The 26,659-nt window shown below is 38.2% G+C and overlaps 1 protein-coding gene across 2 annotated transcripts in view; it reads left to right on the top strand.

Annotated features, from left to right (window-relative positions):
• LOC114669258 (rasGAP-activating-like protein 1) overlaps nt 1–26,659 on the top strand; it is a 152,711-nt gene that overhangs the window by 73,984 nt on the left and 52,068 nt on the right. For both annotated transcript variants that reach the window (XM_051921138.1, XM_051921137.1), the window contains exons 11-15: nt 75–139; nt 668–780; nt 12,000–12,192; nt 13,287–13,424; nt 22,177–22,321. In XM_051921138.1, the coding sequence (XP_051777098.1) occupies nt 75–139; nt 668–780; nt 12,000–12,192; nt 13,287–13,424; nt 22,177–22,321 (654 nt within the window). The remainder of the gene's footprint in view (nt 1–74; nt 140–667; nt 781–11,999; nt 12,193–13,286; nt 13,425–22,176; nt 22,322–26,659) is intronic.

Genomic DNA, 26,659 nt, shown 5'->3' with positions numbered 1-26,659 from the left:
GAGCTGATTTCGTTACTTGGGTTTAAAATGATATGCTACAGACTAATCAAGTTACTCTTTTGTTTCCTCTTCAGCGGATCCTAATACTCTATTCAGATCCAACTCTCTTGCTTCAAAGGCTATGGAACAGTTTATGAAGGTATGTTGTGTTTTTATGTATGATCAGCTACCCAGGACTGGAATGGTACATCCCAGCACCACCTCAACATGTCCTTGTACTGTACTTTCACACAGTAGCACCCCTTAAACAGATGCCAGCCATTTGACCGTTTTCTACCTAAAAGCAGTCTCAGTTGTATAGTAGTAGCCATCTGCATAAATACCTGTAAAGGTTATATGTCTAAACATCCATATCAGTTTCATAACATTTTTTTTTCTGGTTAAGCACATCTCACCAACATGAAATGATTAAGCATTTCATTCAATTTACACATTGGAACTTTAGTTCACTTTCAGTTTATTCTGACGTTAATTTTCAATACTGTCTCATTATATTACATTAACTATTCCTCCATTAAGCAATGCGACAATCAAATATCACCCTTCCCATATTATTTGCATGAAACACGTTTTTCTTGCCTTTCTGTAGTTGTTTTTGATTTGCATTTATCACGTACTACATTGGTTAGTTTATGAAAAGCCTTATGAATTTTGTTAATGTTTGCAGGCAGTTGGAATGCTTTACCTCCATGAGGTATTAAAGCCAATTGTGAATAGAATCTTTGAGGAGAAGAAATACATTGAATTGGACCCATGTAAGATGGAACTGAACCGTACCAGGTAAAACAAGTCTAATCTCTTGATTTTTGTCGTCTTTTTTTTTTTTTTTTTTTTTTTGAAGTAGGCCCAAATGTTGGTGCATTCATCCTAGCGATTTCAGGGAAAGCATTTATAGGATCTGTGAGGTCATACTGTTCAGGAGAAATGACACACATAGTGCACTTCTTGACTTGTTTGCTTTTTAAGTATTACAATTTATGGATAATTTCTTAGTTTCCTCAATTTATTTATCAGCATATTTTTTTGTTAGAAATGTTCATAGAATTGCAAAACAAACTTCAAACTGCATTCTTTAATACATTGAAAGTTTTTTAGTATAATGTTGCTGACTTAGTGGTTCATGAAGTTGATCTGCCATATCAATGAATAAGAAAGTGCAAGTGCTGTCATCGTCATAAATAATCATTAATATGTTAAAGAGTTGTACAGGAGTAGAGTTGCTTCAAATCACTAGTATGGATGCTGGTAATAACTCTATCTATATTAAAAACACAAAGCTGATGGAAATTTACTTAAACTGGCCTAAACTCCGCGGAAACCAGTGAGCCCAATGTGGATTTCAAGACTTTACTTCCGATGACCTGATATCCTCTATTTTGCCAGTCTTGGTAAAAAAAAATCATTCAGGTTTGTGGTTATCAAGGTCTCTTCCTTGATCTCTTTTTACGGTTACAGCTGTCTAGACATTTAAATCCAGGTTAAAGCCCTACCTGTTCCGTGGACCTTTAATCGCCTTCCCCTCATTTACAAGTTTCTGTAGTCCCACTTACTCAAAACAAATGTATTATCACACCCCTGCTGTACAACTAAGTTGATCTGTTAACCTGGAAAATTTTGTTCAAAATTTCCGTTATTTTTTTTCTAGTATTGGTGTATATTTATCTGATGTCTTTATCCAACAAAAGTATTAGATGATCAGGATGCAATTCAGCTGCATACTGTACAAGTAAATTAAGTGACTTGCTGAGGAATGCATAGTGGGTCAGAAGTTTGAACTGACAGATTTAAAGCTCAGTTCCTTTGTCACACAACACCACACTGTCAGCTCTAACAATAATGACTTAGGAGTTTCCAACAGTCAAGTTTGCATTCAAATGGGTTAAAGTTTTTTACTCCAGTGTTTGGATGATTTTAGCCTTAATTATAGTTAAGCTGGCCTGGTGGCTTGTTCCAGGATCTTAGCTTAGGACTGCCTATCTAAAAGGGTTCTTAGCCTGGCATTTTCTGTGAAGCCTAGATTTGAATTATTTTTGTTCACTGTTTTTCCAGTGTTCTACTGTTGTGAGGTTGTACTTTAAGTGCTCCCTCTAGCACCCCCCAAGTGCTTCTGCATCTCATTAGGGTTGTACACACATTCTGCATTGGGACAGTACTCTGCACCTCTAGTATCTTGGGAAATTCCTAAAATGTTACTATAAGTTCCCTACCTACCACTATTCTCTCATATTCAAGAGATATACAGCTATGAATTGGTACTTTAGTGCCCCCAGCTGGCTAAATACTTTTTGTAACACTACCAATTCTTTTAACTTTTAAATTTGGTTGTGTTTTAACATTTTGTTTGCACTGTAAAATCGCTTAATTGCTGTTAAAGATACTGTGTAGTATGATGATTAATGCTTGATGGTCTCTTGTTTAGAATATGAGCTGAGAGCCTTTTAAATACAGATCAGTCAATCTTTTTCCATTTACTGCAGCACTGTTATCACTCTGCTCCATCACAAGGTGCTTCACAAGACTAAAAAGATATCAATTAACTATCAGCATTGAAAGTTTGATTAGTACAGTATTAAAAATGAATACCTCAGGAGGAACATGGCAGTATACCCATACAGTATTTTAAAACTAGAATTTCATTTAATCAAAGCAAACAATTGTACATATCTATCATGGCATATATTTAAAACTGAATGGGTCAATCAGGTTAAAAATGCCAGAAAAAAAAGTGCCTGTGGGTAGTGCATATAAATTCATTTCGGGTTTTGCTGGTTGTGATGGAGTGATTATCAGGCTCTCAGAATGCTTTGTCTAGGTGATGTTCATGTTGACACCTCCTTTCTAATCAGTATAGTTGCATTACTGCTTTCAGTGTTTGGGGTAAATTAAAAAGTATCTGTGGACATGTTACAAGTACAGAAAGAGGAAGAATATTTTCATTCATGATTCATCTGAGTTGTTGTTTTAACATTTAAAGCGCCAAGTGTGTTTGTTTCTTTTGCGTCAGTCTGCCCTCATGTCCTTCCTCTCACTCATGGTGTACGCCTTCATACTTGAACACCATGAAGAAGAAGAATCCTTTTACGATTATCTATCCAGAGGGGTGTGCTGCCTACAAAGAAATTTAGGTCTCCTCAATCACACAAGTGTATTATAATTCCTGAACTCAAAGAGCATTCTCAAATAATTAATTTAGATGACAGCCTACAATTTAATAAGTAGTATAAGAAAACAGAAGAAAAAGCTGTTTATGATCCCAATTGGGAAGAACTCATTTAATGGCAGGTTTCGAAGAAACAATGTACTTGAGGACAGCACTGGTGTCCAGCTAAAGTCTCTGGAGTTGATGTGGTCATGCAAGTGCAGACTCCTTAAATCAGCTTCTGCACAGTCTATATTCTGTAGTTGGGAAAAAAAAGGCAGGTGATGTGTGGTGCTAAGCCAGGGTCAAAGATCTTCTTCAGAGTTTGCTTCGTCTAGATTTTAAGACAACTGTCAGGCATGTGACTTCCGGTACACCCAAAGACATTGTCCTCCATGCGTCTCTACTAATTTAGTCCCCATAAAACCCAACTGACTCTGTGGCGAAAAGCTTTTAATCCAGTTTGTTGCAGGTGCAAATTAACATGTTTTTGGACGTTGCTTTTAGACGAACGTGGTTGGTGTTTTAACTTATTTATAGCTGCAGTTTCATTGAGTCTACCCTGCTTCATTTCAGTAGACACACTGTTGCTTTTGCATTCTACAGGCATCTGCGTAGTGTTTCAGAAATAAATCAGTAGCTGAACATCATCAGAAAATGTAGTTCTCTTCCCCTTTGTCATTCTCTTTGTCTTGATTCTTTAGCTGTTTTTACTGTCTGTCCGGTCCTTTTTAGTAAGACCTCAGGTGATGAGTGAGTTTAACTTGACAGTCTAGAATATGCAGCTGCAATCAGGTTTACTACACTCTCTCCAAAGCCAGGATCTAGCAGCATGATTCTTCTAAAATGTTCTTCTTATAATAGTATTGTCACTTTCCTTGTCACTGAAGCTTTGGGGTGCATTACAGGAGTAGTGATGAAGACCGCAGATCAAACTCTCTAAGAGCCATATTCCCAGGAGGAAAAGGCTCTGCTTGGTTGCTAAGCAACTGCCTCCCACCAGTTTTCTCCCCTCTCAGAAAGAGATGGAAATTCAAACACTGTGTCTCCTCTACGCCTCCAATTGTATTTAGTAGCCTTGAAGCCCAATTAGTTTACTGGTATTTTTAGTTTAGTGATTTTTTAAATGCTTGCCTGTAGACTGGAAATAATTCCCAGTAGTACAACTCTTAATGGCCCTTGGCAGAAAGCCTCTGAATGTTAAATGTTTCTTTTTTGACATAGGCTGCATTTAACAGTTGCTTACTCTGTTCATAGTGCTCATGGTGTTATACTAGAGAGACAATTTTGCTTGTAAGTAACTAAAAACTACAGTAGGTCTAACCTAATTTCTAGTAGTTAACACCAGACTGAATTGCTATTAACAACACAAACAACTTCACAGTATTTAGTAAGAAAGTGAATATGGATAAGATTGCATCATGTTTCATCTGTAGTAAACATAAATAAATATTTAAAAATAAACAAAATTTCTGGCTTCCTTCCATTTCTCTAAAAAGGTCAGGTTAAATATGATGTGTAGTGTAGCATACTACCATACTATTGTTCAGTGCTAGTGCAATGTGTGTAGCTATTTAGGCCTTGAGTCCCAAAAACAGATCTGTCACATTGATTTGGCATGTAAAGCCAGTTACATTTAACAAGAAGAACTGTGTGTTACTTTGATATATATATATATATATATATATATATATATATATATACAGTAATCCCTCCTCCATCACGGGGGTTGCGTTCCAGAGCCACCCGCGAAATAAGAAAATCCGCGAAGTAGAAACCATATGTTTATATGGTTATTTTTATATTGTCATGCTTGGGTCACAGATTTGCGCAGAAACACAGGAGGTTGTAGAGAGACAGGAACGTTTTTCAAACACTGCAAACAAACATTTGTCTCTTTTTCAAAAGTTTAAACTGTGCTCCACGACAAGATAGAGATAACAGTTCTGTCTCACAATTAAAAGAATGCAAACATATCTTCCTCTTCAAAGGAGTGTATGCGAAGCACCGCGGCACAAAGATGTTGAAGGCGGCAGCTCACACCCCCTCCGTCAGGAGCAGAGAGAGAGAGAGACAGTTTGTTTTTCAGTCAAAAATCAATACGTGCCCTTCGAGCTTTTAAGTATGTGAAGCACTGTGCAGCATGTCGTTTCAGGAAGCAGCTGCACAAAAGATAGCAACGTGAAGATAATCTTTCAGCATTTTTAGACGAGCGTCCGTATCGTCTAGGTGTGCAAACAGCCCCCCTGCTCAATCCCCATACGTCAGGATCACAGATAGTCAGCGCAAGAGAGAGAGAAAAGTAAGCAATCTAGCTTCTCAGCCATCTGCCAATAGCGTCCCTTGTATGAAATCAACTGGGCAAACCAACTGAGGAAGCATGTACCAGAAATTAAAAGACCCATTGTCCGCAGAAATCCACGAACCAGCAAAAAATCTGCGATATATATTTAAATATGCTTACATATAAAATCTGTGATGGAGTGAAGCCGCGAAAGGCGAAGCGCGATATAGTGAGGGATCACTGTATATATATATATCCATCCATCCATCCATTTTCCAACCCGCTGAATCCGAACTCAGGGTCACGGGGGTCTGCTGGAGCCAATCCCAGCCAACACAGGGCACAAGGCAGGAAACAATCCTGGGCAGGGTGCCAACCCATCGCAGGACACACACAAACACATCCACACACCAAGCACACACTAAGGCCAATTTAGAATCGTCAATCCACCTAACCTGCATGTCTTTGGACTGTGAGAGGAAACCGGAGCGCCCGGAGGAAACCCACGCAGACACGGGGAGAACATGCAAACTCCACGCAGGGAGGACCCGGGAATCAAACCCAGGTCCCCAGATCTCCCAACTGCGAGGCAGCAGCGCTACCCACTGCGCCACCGTGCCGCCCTATATATATATATATATATATATATATATATATTTCATGAAGGAAATTGTTTAGTCTTCCTTGGTTCTGTGGGAAATAGAGAGAGAGAAGGCATTAGTACCCTTTACTAACCTTTTTTCCTGTGTTTCCACACCCTGAATTGGACCCTTAGGCTGTCCCCTAATCGCATGTGTGTGACAATATATATATATATATATCAAAATATGTATATATGTACATGTCCCAGAGGACGGATGAGCGTCCTACTCTGGTGAGAGGTGAATTCCTTACCCAGGTGCCAAAAACAGAAGGATGGAATAAACTAGGGCAATACATGGCCGGGACACCTTATGATTCCCTTCCTGATTGGAGTGCCCAAAGGTTTCTGGGATCAGCAAAAGAGGATGAAAAGGAGAAGTTTGTCTCCATTATACTAGGTGGCAGTGTCCCTCTTATAGAATCCCAAGCTGGACACCCACAGATAGTGCAGCCTTTTAGGGATCTTTGGGGGGGAATGATAAGAGGGCGCTGGCCACGTCACGCCATGGGAAGTGCTTCTGGGTCCAACTTAAAAGGAGCCCACTGCCATAGCTCAGGGAGGCAGTGGGCAAAGCTTATCCATATTACTAACCGAGAATGCTAAACCGGATGGACGCAGGGACATCCGGCCATGGGCCGTAGCCGCAAAAAGACGTACTGCGCAGGCGCACCAAGAAATGAGGCGCCGCGAGAGGCGGACAAGACCACAGAAAAAAGGAGTGAGCACGCACCAAGAAATGAGGCGCAGCGAGAGGCGGACAAGACCACAGAAAAAAGGAGTGAGCACAGAAAAAAGGAGTCAAACACAGGCGACGCACACAGTGCCGCACGAGCAAAACACTAACCCCCCCCCCCACACACACACACACACAAGCAACGGACGGGACACACACAAAGAGGAGGATTTAATCCCATTGCACACGAAACGGGACGCACACAAAGAAGAGGATTCAACAACCCACAAGCACACAAAAAAAAAGAAGCCGCGAGCACCACACAAAGCCCATTGGACACGAAACAGGACAGACTACGGACATAGCAAACGAAACGTACACAAAAACGACGATTCAGACCCAGGACCACAGTAACATAAATAACAAATGACACACAAAGCCCCATTTCTAAATGAACCGTCCGTATTAAACATACGTCATCTCAACACGTTCACAATATGCAGCATAGGTAGATCTCATTACAATGAGGCACTATTAACCGTTCAACCGCAGAAAAAGCTCCATATTAACAGTGAGTGCGATCCTCCTTATTACTTATCCATATTTCTCACGCTCAAGAACAAACAAGTCATGAATTCACGATCACAGGTACAAAACGATACCGCTCGGATAACAGGACCAAACACAATTCACACTATGCAGCATAGGTGGATCTCATTACAATAAGGCACTATTAACCGTTCAACCGCAGAAAAGGCTCCATATTAACAGTGAGTGCAATACTCCTTATTACTTATCCATAATTCTACAAGAAAAAATGTCTCGGCTCCAAAAACACAAAGCTCAACTAAAGCTTCTAACTAACGATGTACCTAAAAGTAAAAACTTTATGAACTGCATTAGATCCTACAATAGTTCATTTGCTTTTGCATCTACCGGAGTAAATATCAGGCCACCAAAAGGCAATGGCCCATACTGCTTTTGCATATGTGCACAGATACTGCATCGCATTGGAACAGTGCACCCTGAAACAAATCAACAACGCAAATATGCACAAATCTACATCCTAGATCCACATGACGCAATCTATCAATCAAAGTGCTGCATCGCAACAGGCACGGATTCAAAACGAAACACCTCCCGTCTCAGACATACGTTAACGGCAAAGAAGGCTACAACGGGCTTCTCACACAGCACAGACATATCAAATACAGCTCCAAAACAACACGTCCCAAATACTACACATGCAACAACGTGCCTCTCAAATGGACCAAGCAAAACATACACCAGGAAAATTCATTCGGATTAATGAATGTCATTTGCAATCATTGTCATTCAGTTCACTTCCCTGAAGAAACAACTGGCAATACAAGTAATACATTTACACGTTGTTGTCAAAAGGGTCAAATTAGACTGCCTCCTTTACATTCATATCCTGAATATCTACAGAAGCTTCTAACTAACGATGTACCTGAAAGTGAAATCTTTATCAACTGCATTAGATCCTACAAATCGGTATCCACTATGAACATTAACGGTGGCACTGCACGTGACATCTGTCTTGCAAAAATGTTAATTATTGATGAATGTACAATGGCATCCAGTCACTTACTCAACACCATTCATAAACTTCTACAAACGTTTATGAATAATAATATTCGCTTTGGAAGAAAGGTACTTTTATTATGAGGAGATTTTAGACAGTGCTTAGCTATTCTTCCACATGCCATGCACTCAGCTATTGTTCAGTGCACCTTAAAATACGCAGACAATTGGCATTGCTTTCAAAAGATACAGTTAGTAAAAAAGATACGATGTCCAGAACCAGATCATAACAATTGCTTATTACAACTGGGAGATGGTACACTCACCAATACAGATGGACTTCACCCACATATTATTACAATTCCTCAAGCCTTTATCTGCGACGACTTAGTTACAGACAGATTTGGAACAGCAATCTCATTAGACCAAATGCCCCTTTCAACAAAACGCACTATATTATGTCCAAAAAATATTAATGTGGAAAACATAAATACCCAAGTCAATCCATTACTTCCTGGAGAGACACAACTCTTTCTAAGCTCTGACAAACTTAACTCTGATCACAATAATAACCATCTTCATTGACATTTCAAGTTCTGACCTGGAATTACCTTTTACACTTAAACGGCGTGTACAAAGAAATTTTCCAATAAACCTTTACACTGTGCCACACACTTTATTGTTTGCTTTCTATTTGCATCATCTACACCTTCACACTATTCTATATCTCATTCATACATCACGCTCTTTGTCATTCCCAACACCAGGGGTTGGCGAGCGAAGCGAGCAGGGGGCGGAGCCCCCTAGTTAGAGGAGAAAAGGGAAAGAAAAAAGGAAAAGGAAAGCAAGCATTTAAAATCTGTGTATTGGTTGGTGATAACACCTGATTGGTTGTCGGAAGCTTAGGAATAAAAAAAATATTTTAAGATACGTGACTCATTTTCACCTTTGCTTCTTTCTCTCTCTCTCTCTCTCTCTCTCTCTCTCTCTCTCTCTCTCTCTCTCTCTCTCTCTCTCTCTCTCTATATATATATATATATATATATATATATATATATATATAATATAGAACACTATGATAATGTAATGTACAGTATATTCTACAAACAGTTATGTAATCTCATCATTTTATTTAGTGTTAATAAAAATGAAGGGGTAATAACCTCTAGCATGATTTGTTATCATTTGTATTATTAAATATTTATTAATATACTTGAAGTCATGATATATATTCCATTTGAACTTGTAGAAAACCACTTTTCTTAATGTAAGTCAAATGCAAATTAGAATTGGTGATAGAACAAAAACTCAAATAGTTTCTCAAATCTAGCATATATTTCATGTGTCTGTTACGCTACATACATTCTTTTAATAGCTGTCTGTTAACAAATACTGTAATGACTGTGAAATCAAGTTGGAGGCAACCAGTGATATGGGATATGTTGATACTGGTGGGCAACAGCTACAGAAGAAATAAACTTAAATGGTCACAATATTCCTGACATCTGCTGTTTCCAAATCCTTTTAGCATTTATTTCAGGACCTTAATAAATTTGACAACTAGGGACCTCACTGCCCTAAAACATAGGTCTCTTAGCTGCATCAGTGGTTTATAAACTAAATTACATTGTCAGATGTCTTTTCTACTGTCTAGTAAGGTAATAACCTTAGTGCCTCACCTGGTTTGGCTTTAAACCTATTTGAAGTGGGGAAACTCAAATATAGCAGATAAAAGGCAATTTGAAAATATATAGTACAGTGAGATTAACTGCTAAATCTGAACTACAACTGTGTGAGTGGCTTCACACCCAGTGCTACATCCTGTAGCTCTGTATCCAGGAGTAAACTATGGCAACTGTATGTGCAACAATATAATGAATAAGAAGGTTCAGGAAATGGATGGTTAAATACTTTTACCACAGATTTATAGCTACTAGAAAGTAATTGTGTCATGTAGGAAAACGTTTGTGAGATACTGTATAAATGTGAGCCCAAGAGCATAATGCACATTCTTCTTTATGTGCCATGTATAAACTTGTGAAAAGTTTAACCACTGTAAATTGTATATTGGTCTGTGATTTTTCCTCAGAATTCAGACACTGTTCCTTTGCTCTTTACCTTGAGCAACCTGACACTCTCCCAATGTGCGTTTACATAACAGCTGAGTAAACGAGTTATAGTCAGATGAATTGTGTGACTTAAATGCCAAAAGAGCATCATTTCTTTGAATATCAAGCATAATTAATGATAGCTGCGAATGACAAAATGTACATTCAGAACCTCCAGAGTCTCCATTATCCAGATGTTGAAAAAGTCCAAATATGAGGACTCCTAGAATATGGGTACAATGCTGATTGTTTTAAAGAAACTATGTACTTGATATAGGGCAATGGCTTTTTCCTAAAGTACTTTAAAATGTTATATTTTCAGAGAGGTGTAAGAATAAGTAGGGCACAGATATGTTAATTTACTTGATATCTTAGTGTTCCTTTAGTATAGTGTCCCTCAAAGTGGGGACGATTGAAAATTTATATTAATTTTTAATCATGCCAAGGTTTAAAATGATTTCTTGGTTAGTAAACTTTCAACATGATTCCTGCTTATTAATAAGCAAAGTTTAGAAAAGGCATATTCCATCAGCTATCTGTGGCCATTTTAAGTATTTGACATCTTGTGTGAATGACTGAACAATATGATAAACGGGAATCCTATGAACAGCTTTTTCCTGCTTGCACCCAGTGCAGCCAGGATAAGATAAAGCTTCTTTCAACCCCACAAAGAGAAAAAAGTCATATTCACGAAAAGGATGGTTGGAGGTCTTTTTCTGTAAAACACTACTTGGATTATGTGGTAGTTTTTGTCTTTATTAAGCTTTCACCCTCTGTAGATCATATTTTTCTACTTATCGCAGGCTAATGCAGAATTGTATGTTGATTTATAGGACTGAGCCATTCATGGGCTTTTTTAATAGCTCTTGGCATTCTTTTGCCCTTGAATCCCATGCAATAAAAAAGCTAACACTTACCTGTCTCTTACAATCTGTCTTCTTTTTTCACAGCACCATAAGCAAGAAACTACATTAATGCTTTAATGAAGTAATGGAAATGATTAATGCATCATAATTCTTCTTAATTGTATCTTTGCTTGCTTCATAAAGGCCTTGTGATAGAGTGCTCAGGAAAGGACATTTTTTGTGAAATCAAGACTGATGAAAAGTATAGTGATGGGAGTAAAAAGAATTGAATGAATTTTAATCTAAACTTAAAATATTAGAATTAAAAAACAGAATATAATATTAATATAAATGTTTAGATTATTAAAATGGAATATGAAATATATAAAAAATATTCATTAAAAGTCAAGTGACTTGTCATTCTTCTTTCCATTTTCTATCCTGTTGGCATTGTTTGCATGAAATCAGTTAAGCCAGAGTGGGATGCTCATCCATGGCAAAGTAACTCTCACTCATACCATGCTGCTTTCAGAGTCACCAATCTGAGGCAGAGAAAGCCCATGTGAGCATGTGGAGAACATACAGACTTCTGACAGACAGAGATATAAGGCTGGGTCTCAGTTTCAGGCTCTGATGCTGTAAACCAGAAGTGCTGTCTACTGCACAACTGTGCTGCTCACAGATATGCACCAGTGCTTAAACACTATATGTAGTAGTACATATGTGAAAAAGTTTATTTTTGAGTGTGTCTTATTTTTACAGGCGTATATCCTTTAAGGGGTCCGTCTCTGAGGAGGAAGTTCGAGAAAGCAGCTTGGAGCTGTTGCACATGTATATGTCTGACACCATGGACTCCATTGTAAACTCTGTTCCTCAGTGTCCCCCAGTTATGAGGGTGGCCTTCAAGCAGCTGCACAAGAGAGTAGAGGAGCAGTTTCCTGAACCCGAAAATGAGGTTGGTTGGTTAGATATAATTTATGAAATTGAAAGTGTGGATTCATTCACGCCTGACTCTTTAGTTATGTCAAGGAAAATTAGCTGAAACCTGTACGGATCATGTACCATGAGATGAGGTCTAATTCCCCAGTCATGTTTCATCTTCAGTGCTTACAGATATGGATGAAGTCTTTCATGAGTGGACACACATGAGCTTTAGTTTATGAACAGATTCAGCATTTTTGGCCTTATATTATGCTGACGCTGGGAGCTCACTTGTACTCATAGACAAGCAAATGTTATTGGCAGTTTCACACAGCATTGACAGAGCACCTTAAATATGAGGCCTTTAATATGAAATGATCCCATTAACTGCTCAGACCTTTCACAAACTGACACATTTTTTGTTCCTCTGTTGTCTCCATGCATTTCTATTAACCTCATAACCTCTAATTACTTTCCCAAAGTGTAAGTGGAGTGATTTTTTTTTCTTTTCTTTTAATCCATCTCTGCCAATTTACCAGTAGGAACGTAAATACCATCAATTCTCCAGGGTCAATATACTCTTTTGCTTTTTCTCCTTTGCTCTTTGAAACTGGATGAAGAAAGATGGAGAAATACAACAAGAAAGAGGCATAGATCAAAGGTAGCCTCTTGAAAAAATGAAAAATGCATATCGCCTTGGCTGCCAAATCCTGCCATTTTTCTCAAAGTGCCTTTGTAGTACACAAACCCCACTGAAAGTGTTGATCATATTAGCTCTTTCTTGAACAGACTTAATCGAATTCACAAATGCAGGGTTGATTGCATCATATGCTTTCATAGTTTTAAAGTGCCCAGTCTATGAGATTTATCAAAGCATGTTAAATGGCAATGTGGCTTTAGGTTTAAAAACAATATTAAAGTAAAGGAAATTTTACATAAAGGTGGAATTTACATTTAACATGTTTATTGAAGGATGTTTGCTGATAATTAGCCCCTGTTTGAATGAAACTGGTTTACCAGCAATTTGGAAAAAAAGGAAAAAAGAATATATAGTATAAAGATGCATAACATCAACTTCTACTATTGGTACTTTTTTCTGCCTCACTAATCTGATTTCATCTGTTATAGGATGTGAAGTACTTGGCCATCAGCGGCTTTCTCTTCCTGCGTTTTTTTGCTCCAGCCATTCTTACACCGAAGTTGTTTAATCTGCGGGATAACCATGCAGACACCCGGACAAGTCGAACCTTACTGTTACTCGCCAAGGTATCTCGATCGGGAATAAATTTAAAGTAAAGATCTAGTTTTTGTTTGAATTTCAGTACCATATGCAAACAGTTCATTAAAAGTACTTGTGTTTCATCTCTTGGTAGCATGTATGAGGAATTTAATAGCATTCCGTGTGTAAAGTACAATTAACCCTTTTCATACTTTCTTATTTTTCCTTCTGGGAGGTGTCATCAACAAGTAGCTGTCATCCAGTTATCCAAAACAATGATGTAATCACGAAACAGGAGGCTCTGAAGTGTGTGATCAGATTCGAAACAAAACATACTTGCCAGAGTTTCAACAGCTTTCCAACTGATGAAACATTGTGAAAATAGATCCAAGCAATCAGAGGAGATAAAGGACCATTTTTTATACAATATAGCAGCCTTTATGTTTGTAGGCAGCACAGAGTCTCATGAACACAAAGTTTACTTGCTGTCTTAAGACTGAAGCTGTGCCTTTTTTACTGGAACAACTTTGTCGTTGTACTGACAAAGGAACATTTTGTGAAACTGAAATGCTCAGTTCAGAGTTAATGCTTGAGAAACTGTGCTGATGGAAAACAGCATAGTAAGTCTTCCTTCTTTTGAACCCGACTATGCAATGGGATCTTTTTTGATTAACAATATGTGTAATTCACACAATAAGTGTAAAATGCTGTATGTACTAACGTTTCACACTTGAAACTTAACTGGCATACAACAAACATGAAAAAACTTTTCCAAGAAACGCAAAGAAAATTGGCCAAATACAATTAATATGTAAGATTATAGCTAATAAACCTTGTCTGTTTTGTGTTACAATACACTGACATCTGTTGAAACATTGACCTAATATGAAATATAAAAAAATAGTTTAGCTGAAACTGTTAAAATAAAAGTTAACAAACTTAACATTGTAATTATAAAGTAATATCTCCAAAAATAGGCTTTGTCTGTTTTTGATGCTTTTGTTGTGTAGTGCTTTTCAGCTACACTTTTTATATTGCAAAAATCGATTGGTAGAAGTGAAAGTAGAGAAGTGAAGTAAAATAATCCAATACTGACTGAATAACAGCAATTATACTTACCATGCATTACTTTCAGGTTTTGTGAAAGGGCTAATTATTGAAAAGAAATATGACATTGTACAGAAAGAGGTGGTGTATGGTACAAAAACAACATTCAGCACTCTTGGCAATATTACATTGCCATAAGACAAAATTGCACTGCGTGCAGTGAACAACAAAGCTTAGATATGAAGATCTGGTTTTTAAAGTTATATTTCACATGACAATACAAACTGTTATCCATTACGGATATTTCACCAGTTGGGTGGTCGTTTTGCTTAGCATGCTTGAACAATGCTGCTTAGAGTTCACCCCACATTGTTGTAATATAGGAATTATCATGTTTCTTTGAAGAGTTGGGTTTTAAGTGGATTTTGAGTGGCTGCTTCTACCCATGAAATGTCTACATTCCCCCCCCCCCCGCCCCCATAAGGATTGCAAAACAGGCTAATGCAAGCAGTTTGGAAATATGCTGCTGTGCCCAGATGTATGCTGAACAATACATGCTGGTGTATAGCCTCAGATATCGCCTGGAAGCTTTAGCTTGATAAAGAGCTTTGGCTTTCATATGTAGAGTATAAACTGAGAAAAAGAAATTAAAAAAAATATATATATGGCTTCAAAATCAGATGAAGCAGAATAGAAAGGCCAAAACCAGAACATTTAATAGGAAATGGGAACAGTAGGAGTTGCTTATGAATGCTCTCGGAAAATATTATCATAAAGCAATCTGCAGTATTTAATAGGGACTAAATACAGAATTTCTGTCTTTCTTTCATAACAAATTCTACAAATGTGTGAAACCCATCTGAAAAAATATTTTTGTAGAAAATAATTAGATTTATGAACAAGAATGAAGTGCAGAGGTGGTCAAAAGTACTTGTATTCAGGAGGAACAATCCATCTTTATTTCACAGTTTTTACATTTTTTTCTTGCTGGCAGTCTTTTTTTGAACAGAATGTGAAGTGTTTACTTGAGCACTTTCTGGAACTGTAAAAGGTCAAAGTTCATGTGAAAAGACAGTTTCCCTTTTCCCCTTGGTTATTCATAAAATGTACCAAATACAACAAAAAAAGAAAATAGAGGAGTAACAACTCTAAAAAGGTTACACAGATGTTTCTATTATAACAATAAGTAAAATAGAAGAGGATCAACAAATAAGTGGCAAATACAAAGGAAAAGTAGAACACAAATCATCTTTGCCCCAGTGGTCCTTCCAAAACAGATTAGTGATCCTAATTAACCGTTGGACTGCCTATGCACGTAGCTACAATATACAGGCAGTCCCCGGGTTACGTATGAGATAGGGACTATAGGTTTGTACTTAAGTTGAATTTGTATGTAAGTCGGAACAGGTACATTATTTTAATAAATGTTATTGTTGACCGACTGTAACCAAGTGCTCTGCCAATGAATGATGTAGTTTCACCTCTTTCTGACCTTTTTATTATTTCTACTTTATTTTCAATGGTGATGGTTTTTCTCTTCTTTACTGTAGCACCAGCACTTGCATTAGATTTGTGTTTCAGAGACATTCTTGAAGGGTGAAGACAAAAGGTTATGATGAGCTCTTCTGTACAGCACTGTACACGCTATCACAGCAGATTAGGCACCAGTCGTCAACACGTCTGATGTATAGGGTGGTCCAGATATAATTTTGCAATTTTCATTACGGTATAATTTATTAAGTTTATTACATAGAAAATCACCCGAAAAATCCCGGACCATCGAGAAGTGTGCGAACTGACGACACAAAGAATCGTCTTCGCGCTGAACTGGAATCGTCCCCGCATAAATCAAAGTCATCCAGACGATCTGGATCTGCAGAATTAGATCTGGACCACCCTGTACTGACAAGAGACAACTTCCTGCTATGTGCGTAGCAGTACAAGCAGGCTTGCTATTGAAAATGAATGGGGGCAGCGAGGGGCGGTTCATCACCAGCACACATCACAGTCACCTCCACTACAGTATGCTGTCTGCAGTGTGCCGCCGCACCACTGCCCCCATTCAACACGCAGCCATCCGAGGCACACTACAATGCTATCCCCCGCCTCCCCGTTCACCCTCAATGGCCTCCGTTCAGCCACAACAGGGTCACCACTTGCAGATGGGGGGCGGGCAGTGAACCCGCTTGCTGCCGGGAGCCGCCTGATGGACACTACACTGCGCGAGCAGCGAAATCGACCCCCTCCAGCCTCCGTCCAGCCACCGCTTGCAGTGTCCCCGGGCCGAAGATGACGGAGCGGCAGTTACTGAGGCGCATGCGTCGCAGCTGCGGCCCCGTTCGTATGTTGTAGGTCGGGTGTCCGTAACCTGGGGACTACCTGTATTAGAAAATCCATGCTACTTACACCTTCTTTGCCTCTTTCACCATTTTAGCTGAGCAGTTTTCAATACTCTTTTCAGCTGACTTGAAGCTAATTGGATAGCATGTGCTAAGCCCTAGTCTGTGAGCACATTCATGGTCACGTCTAGTCCCCTTGGAAATACTTTTAGTGTAGCTGCTTATATATCACTTGACAAAGGGGCCAGGCCAGTGCTCAGTCTAGTGGAGCATAATGTTCCTGCATTTCCACAAGAGGCTTGACAATACAGTAGTATAAATAAGACCAACTGAATACAGTAAGTCTCCTGTTTCTCCAAATTGGCTTGAGCTATCATGTAAAGTATGACCATTTTAATCTAGGCAGCAAGTAGGTAACTTGTTGGTCAGCACCATCTCTTTAATAAAATATGCACATTCTTTGTCAGTGCTTCTTGAAAATTCTGTACCTGATCCTTAGACATTTATTCTGTAGTCTTGTATCTGTGTCCAACATTGATAAACCGTAGCCAAGAGTAGTTCAGAAGGATACAGAGTCTTCTTGTAAGCCAGTCTTTTGTCATTAAAGTCTGAGCTCATTTGTATGGTACTTCAATAATAATCGAATATTTATTTAAGAAAAATATTTAAATATTATATTTATGTACATATAATTTATGGTATATACAACTGAAATTGGTGTACTTAAAACATTACAGTTCTCATAATATTGAAAATATAATCATTTGTTTCTGTTAATTCCTCTTTAATATTTTATCACTGACTTTGGTCTCCTTTGATTTAATTTAGTTCTATTCTGTTTTCCAGCTAGCCTTTTTCTTTCTAATCATATAATATTAACATTTCACATTGTAGCATGGCTTCTGAGGTTAAAGAGTGCTTATGTGCTTTATGTCATTACATTGTTGCAAACTGTGAAGATTTATAAATTTAGTGACACTGATCAATTTATTCCATTTTGTCCCTTCCACAGACAAACAAAAACACACATGCCAAAAAAGTAATGTAATCATTATCAGATTGCTTTCTCCAAATAAAAAAAGTGTGTCGCTCATGGATTTATTAAATTTATATCTTGGGTGGCAGAAGTAAAAATAAAATCACTTAAATCAGTACTGTTCCTCTGGATGAACATTGTAAGATTAGTCAAACCAGGAATTGTAGTTAAGAAAGTAAAATAATTAATATAAGAAGTCCTAACCAAAATAAGTATCTTTTATTATTTTAGAATGATTCAGACATTCCTTTATTTTTTACTTTACATTAAGTACAAGCATTCCCTGCAAACCTTCTTAAAAAAATAAAAAAAGTAAAACATGGTGTCTGATACAGTACGTCATCAATTGATACATGCACAGTGACTGTGTGGGCAAGCATCCATGGAAACAAGGAATATGAAAAGAGGGTGACATCATGAAAAAAGCAACAGAAAAAAATAAAACTTTAACTTTCATGGAAATAACACATTAAAAAAATTATCATAAAGGAACATAAAGTATTTATAACCTGTAAGCAATCCTGACAACTACATTGTTAGATCTGCTGCTTAAACACTTAGAAGGCTCCTTTACATTGGTTGCCTGTTTTTTGACAGATAAGCTCTCCTAAAATTTAAAAACTTGTGTTTGTCATCATTACTTACATTACTTAGAAATATGAATGAAAGAGGAATTTTAATTTTTTTTTAATATATACAGATGCTTTGATACTTCCCAGTCACTGTATTGCTCTCTACTGCTGTGTTGCCCGTTAAGTGAAAGTCACCCAGCCAACCTAATGGAAAACCATGGAGGTGCTAGTTTTTTTTTTTTAACCCTATTCTCTTTTCACAATATAGAATATATTAAACTTAATCATTAATCATTTTCTTTTGTTAAAAATAATAATCTTTTCAATCACATTTCAGTTAAAAGCTAAATTAAGTACACATTACAATTTTGCTCCCCCTTTGGTACTTTCACTGTGTTGACAACTGAGGCCAAAATAGGGCTTCACCTCAGCAAGCTGCTTGGCTGACTGTGGGAGTGTGACTCGTGTGTAAATACAGAGGCATACAGGGCAACAATTTAAATACATTCATACAAAGCTCATTGATGAGTGAAGAGGCGGCCAAGGCTGTGGGCGTTTTGTAAGGTTTTTTTAGCAATGCATACGCAGACAGATGTGTGTTTCGTTTCTAATCAAAGAATTTTTTTTTTTAGCACACAATGAGATTCATATCATTTGCATAGATGTGGCGTGTTGTACTGAGAGCAGATAAAAGCAGATTTGTTCAGTTGTAGTTGTTTCTTTATATAAGAGAAATGGCAATAGTAGTTGAGGTATCATTCACAATTAATTCCTTCTTCACCCCACCTGCTCTTTCAAATTAATTTCACGTGAGCCTGCAGTGTAATGGAGCAGCTATTGATTTAATGTAGAAGGCCACATTGAAGGGAGTGACACTCCATGTAAGAAATACATTGACTGCTATCCTTTGAAAATGTCTTTGAGATAAATGAAGTATTAGCATTATTAGAGCAGCTCTCTTTAATATAAGTACCCTAATAAAGTACATGTTTTTTTCAGCTGATAAGTATAGTGGTAGAGCATAATATGGTGACCTCATTGAGTAGCCCTATTATAAACAAGTAAATTAAAGCCGAATTACCATTTCAGCTGAATAAGGATCAGAAAAGTTGTAGAAGAACTTATGAATACAGGCAGTGATTTTTGTCTATGGTTTTTGTCTATTCAGATGTGTTTTTCACACAGCTGGGTATTATCTTCATGGCACATGAGGTAGTGTTAGTGAATCAAGCACACCAATGAACAACATGCAGTTATAGAACTGAACTAAACAATAAACATTAAAAAAACTCCAGACGTACTTCACAGGCTGTGAAGAGCTCAGTTCAGCAGGCTGCATATTGTTTAAGTGGTAGGAGCACATTCGAGCAAGGCAAAGATTGTTCTTCATGTCAAATGGCAAAGAATGCCAGCAAATTAAAGAAAAATTAGCAGACATAGAGACTTAGTATCAGCAATATAATTCTGTCATACTGTAGCTGTCTCAGGGCTATGATGAGGGAACAGTGATTCAGGCAGGTGGTTGTTGGTTACATCCTGAGGTATTTGAACATAAATTACTGTATGTATATTCTTAGGATGTGGACAGAAATGGAAAATTTTAAATCAGATTCGAATTACTCAAAACAGAAGAGTGCAGGTGTTCTCGTCTGCTTGAGTGCAGCAGGAGCAGAGGCAAGGGACAGATTAATCTTGCCTGTGATAATAAGGAAATCTCAGCAAAGGAAAATGTGAGGTGGGTGGTTAGAGGATCCACAGAGCAGGTAGCCGTTACAGTGGTACCTCTGGTCACGACCGTAATTTGTTCCAAAACTCTGGACGCGACCCGATTTGGTCATGACCCGAATGTAATTTCCCCATAAGATTGCATGTAAGTACAATTAATCTTTTGCAGACTGTACGAATTGTATGTTAACATATATTTTTTTAAGCACAAAAATAGTTAATTATACCATAGAATGCACAGTGTAATAGTAAACTAAATGTAAAAACATTGAATAACACTGAGAAAACCTTGAACAACAGAGAAAACTAACATTGTAAGAGTTCACTCTAGACCCTTACAAACCGCTCGCTGTAAACACTTTTTTTCTGAGTTTTAAGCACAGGGGGAAAAAAATTAAATGCCACTTCTCTTGCGAAACTTTTCAAACCATCCTCTACTGCATTTAAATTCCTCACCTTCACCGCTCGAAGAAGGATTTTTTTTTCAGCAAATTGCCTTGAATCTTCCTGGCTTTCATGTATATGATCGCCTCGCTTACGCTATCCCCTGCAAGTTGCTTTTCGTTCAGCCACACTATCAACAGTTTTTCCACCTCTTCCAGCACTTGAGGCCTCTGTTTGGTTAACATTATAACTCCTTTTGCAACATCAGCTGCTTTGTTAGGCCCTGTATACGCAAACAGAAGAAAATAAGAAATGGAGAATGGGAAATCATTGGTGCATACGAACGTGCGTAGGGAAACTGGCCGACAGTGTTTTTGTTCGTCACCAGAGCGTGTGGTCGTGAACAGATGCAAAATTTTGTCAAACTTTTTGATCGTAACCCGATTTGTACGTATTCGGAAACGTTTGTGAACGTTCGTGTGGAAAGTGAGGATGACTGCAGGTGAATTGACTTGCTCAGGGTCACTCATCTGTGATGGAGATTCAACAGGCAACTTTTTCTAAGTAACCACTAAGCCAAGCGTATTGCCTGCCTGCCTTCCTACAATATACAATACAGTATCTAAAGAAAAGACAAGAGAAAGTAATTTTAAGCACTTGACCTGGAATTGGTTCAACACATGAAGCCCAATAAAATCACAAAACAGTGCATCAGGTGGTCATGGATACAATTAAACCAGCCATAGGGGATGGCACATACTACAAATGAGGCTTTGAGTGGGTCTTCAGTCAAAGCAGATCTGAACGTGGAAAAGGAAATCATTCTCATTAAGACAGTATTCAACTGTGTTTTTAGCACTTGTGGCATGCTCTGGTTTCTACACATGCTTTGTTATGTGACAATGACAGAAACTTTTTTTGTTTTGTCTTTTATTTCTATAAAATGGTGTTTGCATTCAGAAGCATTTTAATTTGTCTTGAGCAGTACAGTATTTTACTTTGCCCATTTTCTGGCGTCTCTATAAATCATACAGTTCATAACTTTACTTTTGAGTTTTATGACTTCCTCCCAGGGCAGTAATAGTGTAATAATTTTTTGCTTAATTTATAAATTGCCTATTTGGCATAACTCCTGGTTTGTTTGTTTTTTTAAATAAACAAATTCTGTTAAACTGATCCAAGAAGAAAATAGTAGTACACAGAAAAGTAATGGAGCAAAGCTTGCTGATAAAAGCTGAGGGTTATGTAGGCATTGAGAAAGGTGTCATATCGAACTGTATATACTGTAGCCAGATGATCTTATACTGTACATCTTGGAGGAGTGGGATCAAAAAATCATGATAAAGTGTAACAGCTTATTGCTGATCTTAGATTTCATACTGGTTGGCTTTCCGTTGGTTTTCATTTGTACATACATTGAGTCACATTTACCTTATATTTTAAGTTTGAGCAATGCACCAACCGATCAAGGGAGTTGAAATTTGATTCTGAGCATTTTTCTTTGAATATGTGTTTTCCATATGTGTAGATGAAGTAATGCTCTAGTACATTGAAGGTCACTTATTCCTGAGGACAGGTTGTTGTTTCTAGGTATAACTAGCTGCCTTAACAGGTGGTTAACTTTTTATTTATTTTTTTGCTTTTTTGCCTACCGGTTGCTTTCAATTGTTTCTCCTCTTTCATTTTCTATTGCCAGGCTGTGCAAAGCATTGGTAACCTTGGTTTACAGCTTGGACATGGTAAGGAGCAATGGATGGCACCTCTGCATCCTTTCATCCTTCAGAGTGTTGGTTGTGTGAAAGACTTCCTCGACAAGCTTATCGACATTGACAACGATAGTGGTAAGTTGATAACTGCGTTGCATCATGCAGGGAAAAATCTCCAAAAGAACATGTACATTTCCTTTTCCCAAATCTACCTAGTCATGGCAGCAGCACAGTTTCTGTATGTAGTAGAGGGTCTCTGATCCAGGGTGCGGTAAGGCTCAGTCTCCCTTTTGACTTTGATGTGTATCATGTTAATTTGTATTTTGTTTTAGTGCTGCGATGCAGAGTGAATCTTTAATATATTGTTAGATTTAATTTTGGCCCTCCAAATAATTTTTTTTCAACCACGTTTGCTATTATAATTTTTCTTATTCGTATTATTTGGGAAGTGATGTTATGTGTAATGTTTTGTGAATTTGGTTTATTTGGGCAGAGTTTGTAGATTTGCCATTGAGGGAGTTCTTATTTGATGATAGCATCGAGTTCTGCATGTCTATGTACAGATAAGATTCAAGTGCATCATCATCAGGCAGTTCCAGATGTCAGTGTCTTCATGATATCAAGAGGTGGAGGGTGAATTAGCATCAGTTGGTTCTCCTACTTTTTCCATGTTTCTTCCAGAGTAGCATGAATATTTGGAAAAGAATACCGGTAGGTAAAATAGCCATAGACTACAGTGTATCAGGAAGTGGTTTTTTTCTGTAGATATGGGTATCCTCCACATAATCATAAGGCAGCATATCATGTAAACAGATTGTTTCATATAACAAAATAATTGTATGACTTCTCTAAAGGGTTAAGGTTGACCTTGTTGGCTGCATTGGCCACTTTGAAGTCATAACTTCAGACAGTCTTTTTGAGTGTAACATATTGAATGACAGAGTAAAAATTCAACACCAAATATGTAGAGAAATAGTATTGACAAGCAATAATACCAAGCAGGTCCTTACCTAAACTTCATTTACCAGTCTGAATCACTGTATCTCTTAAAGAAACCCAGATCAATTTATTTCTGTAGTAAAAATGCCTTAATATTGAGTATCAGTATCTTGAAATTGCCAAAACTGTTGTCTGTTGAAAGTCATACTAACAGGGCCATGTTCGCAGCTAATTGACTGGCTGGCAAGGAGCCCTGCCTGGATCTGCTCTTTGTAAAGCTGCCAAGGTAATATAGAAATCCTCACAAAGCAGCCTGTAAAATATTAAACATGGGTAAAGAGCTGATATCAATTTGAAGAGGCCAAAGTATACTGTTCAAGTGCTGGACATTAATCCCTGAAAGGAGACTTTCAGCGTTTCTATTGATTAAAATAGACAAATTTAATATTGTTTAACCACTTGTATATGCACTTGGGGGGGAAAAACATCTCACAATTTTTGAAAGCTAATCTGACTATAGTGGACGAATACAAATTCTAACATGTCATTTTTGACATGGCTTTTCACAGTATTCCCTCTACTCACACTAAGTAGTGAAATCTGTACATTTTCTTTAGTTATCAAGTGCTTGCCAGAGATTCAGGTTAGGCTCTATATTGTCCAGTAAGCTGGGAAAGGATACCTTTTTTCTATATTATCACATATTGTTTTTCTGCGTGCCTCCAGTGTAGTCCTATTTAGTGTATATTTCCCAAGACTTAATACTTTATGTGTAAGGTTGTGTGTGTAGGTGTAAGGTAACAGAGTGTCACTCAGGTACCAAATGCCAAGCAATGAATAAAACCAATAAAATCAGTCATTGGTTAATGGAATTCACTTAAGCAAAGGAAGGATCATGAAAAGTGCTATCCATCCATCCATCCATCCTCTTCCGCTTATCCGAGGTCGGGTGGTGGGGGCAGCAGCTTGAGCAGAGATGCCCAGACTTCCCTCTCCCCGGCCACTTCTTCTAGCTCTTCCGGGAGAATCCTGAGGCGTTCCCAGGCCAGCCAGGAGACATAGTCCCTCCAGCGTGTCCTGGGTCTTCCCCGGGGCCTCCTCCCGTTTGGATGTGCCCGGAACACCTCACCATGGAGGCGTCCAGGAGGCATCCTGATCAGATGCCCGAGCCACCTCATCTGACTCCTCTCGATGCGGAGGAGCAGCGGCTCTACTCTGAGCCCCTCCCGGATGACTGAGCTTCTCACTCTATCTTTAAGTGCTATCCAAAGTAACCAAAAATATATAGAATTTAAAACATTTGTGCCTTACTGTGGCCAACTAAAAGCCAATTTTGTTTTTTCCATTGACATATTTTCTTCGATTGCCAGAGCAGTCATTTTTGCCCTTCTTTCTTTGCATTTTTTAGTTCCTGTTGCATTGTAGTACCTAATGGTACATATTTTAGCTGGGGACATACCCTGCTTCCAACTTTAGTACTGGCATGTCCCCGAATGATTGATGGGCAGTAAAATGGAGAGGCCCAGAGAGGGACAAGCACATCAGATTTATAGTGCAAAAACCCCAGCATCCTTTTTACTAGACATCATCACCCAACAAATGTATTTTTCACACTCTATTGCTAAAAACCAATACTTACGGTAACTTTGGCATTTCTTTCCCTGCAAGTTTTTTAGCTAGGCCTGTCTGCTTCATTCTGTCTAGGTTTATATATAGTTATATCCATCAGCCAGCCCCATAACAGCTTAGTATTTACAGTTTGGTTTTAGTGTATTTGAGCTTTGGGGTGGTTCTGTGGTTAGTCTCCATCTTTTCCATATTTTTTTGTAGCGGGTCTTTTCATAATTCTGTTCTCCATTAGTACATCTTTATAATACATTTGGTAGTATTCCTGTTTTTTTGACAAATATGCTGACTGATTTCCTCACCATGTGACCTTTTTTTTTTTTTTTTTACAATGTTTCCTATTACTTTCCATTGCCTTAATTTTATTGCATTCTGTTTCTTTCTTCTCTGTAAACACATTATATATTGCAATTTGCTTGGTTTTTCAATTTTTTCCAAAAATATTTTTAGCATGTACAGTAATCTCTCGCTATATCGCGCTTCGACTTTTGCGACTTCACTCTATCGCAGATTTTATATGTAAGCATATTTAAATATATATCGCAGATTTTTTGCTGGTTCGTGGATTTCTGCGGACAATGGGTCTTTTAATTTCTGGTACATGCTTCCTCAGTTGGTTTGCCCAGTTGATTTCATACAAGGGACGCTATTGGCAGATGGCTGAGAAGCTACCCAACCAGAGCGCGTATTACGTATTAAATGAAACTCCTCAAATATATTGTGAACACCGGGGCTGTTCGCACCCCTAGAGGATACGGCCGCTCCTCAAAAAACGCCGAAAGATTACCTTCACATTGCTGCCATCCTTGCTGGGCTTACATGTGGCTGCTTTGTCAAGCGATATGCTTCCTGCACGGTGCTTCGCATACTTAAAAGATCAAACAGCACGTATTGATTTTTGATTGTTTACTTTTCTCTCTCTCTTGCTCTTACATTCTCTGCTCCTGACGGAGGGGGTGTGAGCAGGGGGGCTGTTCACACCCATAGACGATACGGACGCTCGTCTAAAAATGCTGAAAGATTATCTTCACATTGCTCCCTTCCGTGCAGCTGCTTTGTCAAGCGACGTGCTTCCCACACGGTGCTTCGCATACTTAAAAGCTTGAACGGCACATATTGATTTTTGATTGTTTGCTTTTTTTCTCTATCTCTCTGACATTCTCTGCTCCTGACGCGCACTCCTTTGAAGAGGAAGATATGTTTGCATTCTTTTAATTGTGAGATGGAACTGTCATCTCTGTCTTGTCATGGAGCACAGTTTAAACTTTTGAAAAAGAGACAAATGTTTGTTTGCAGTGTTTGAATAACGTTCCTGTCTCTCTACAACCTCCTGTGTTTCTGTGCAAATCTGTGACCCAAGCATGACAATATAAAAATAACCATATAAACATATGGTTTCTACTTCACGGATTTTCACCTTTCGTGGGGGGTTCTGGAACGCAACCCCCCACGATTGAGGAGGGATTACTGTATCTTGTTCCTTGCACTTTCCTATATTCCCATAATACTCAAACCTTGCATTTCTTTTTTGGATACTTATAATCTTTTACTTTCCACATTTTATATTGTGATCATTGTGATAGTTTTCTAGCAACAATTGCCAAGAACTTTATGATTAGCAGTATAATTCTTTTTTAAGGGTTGCAGTGGGTAGAGTCAGTACCATCCGTATCAGATGAAACAGGCACGAGCCTATCAACATTTCCACATGTGCATGGACCCTCACATTGGCATGGGGCCAATTTAGAATCACTTCTTCCAGCAAATATCTATGTTTTGAGATGTGGTAGGGAAACTATGCAGATTCTGGGAGAACATTCAAATTCCACACAAGCATCACCGGGGTTGCAGATATGGATTCTGGATTTATGATACAGCAGCCTCAGTAGTAGTATTTTCTTTTTGTGA

This window comes from Erpetoichthys calabaricus, chromosome 18 (genome assembly GCF_900747795.2).
Source record: "Erpetoichthys calabaricus chromosome 18, fErpCal1.3, whole genome shotgun sequence".
Taxonomy (NCBI): Eukaryota; Metazoa; Chordata; class Cladistia; order Polypteriformes; family Polypteridae; genus Erpetoichthys; species Erpetoichthys calabaricus.
The sequence above is the reverse complement of the archived record's forward strand: the minus strand, read 5'-3'. Positions and strand labels throughout refer to the sequence as shown.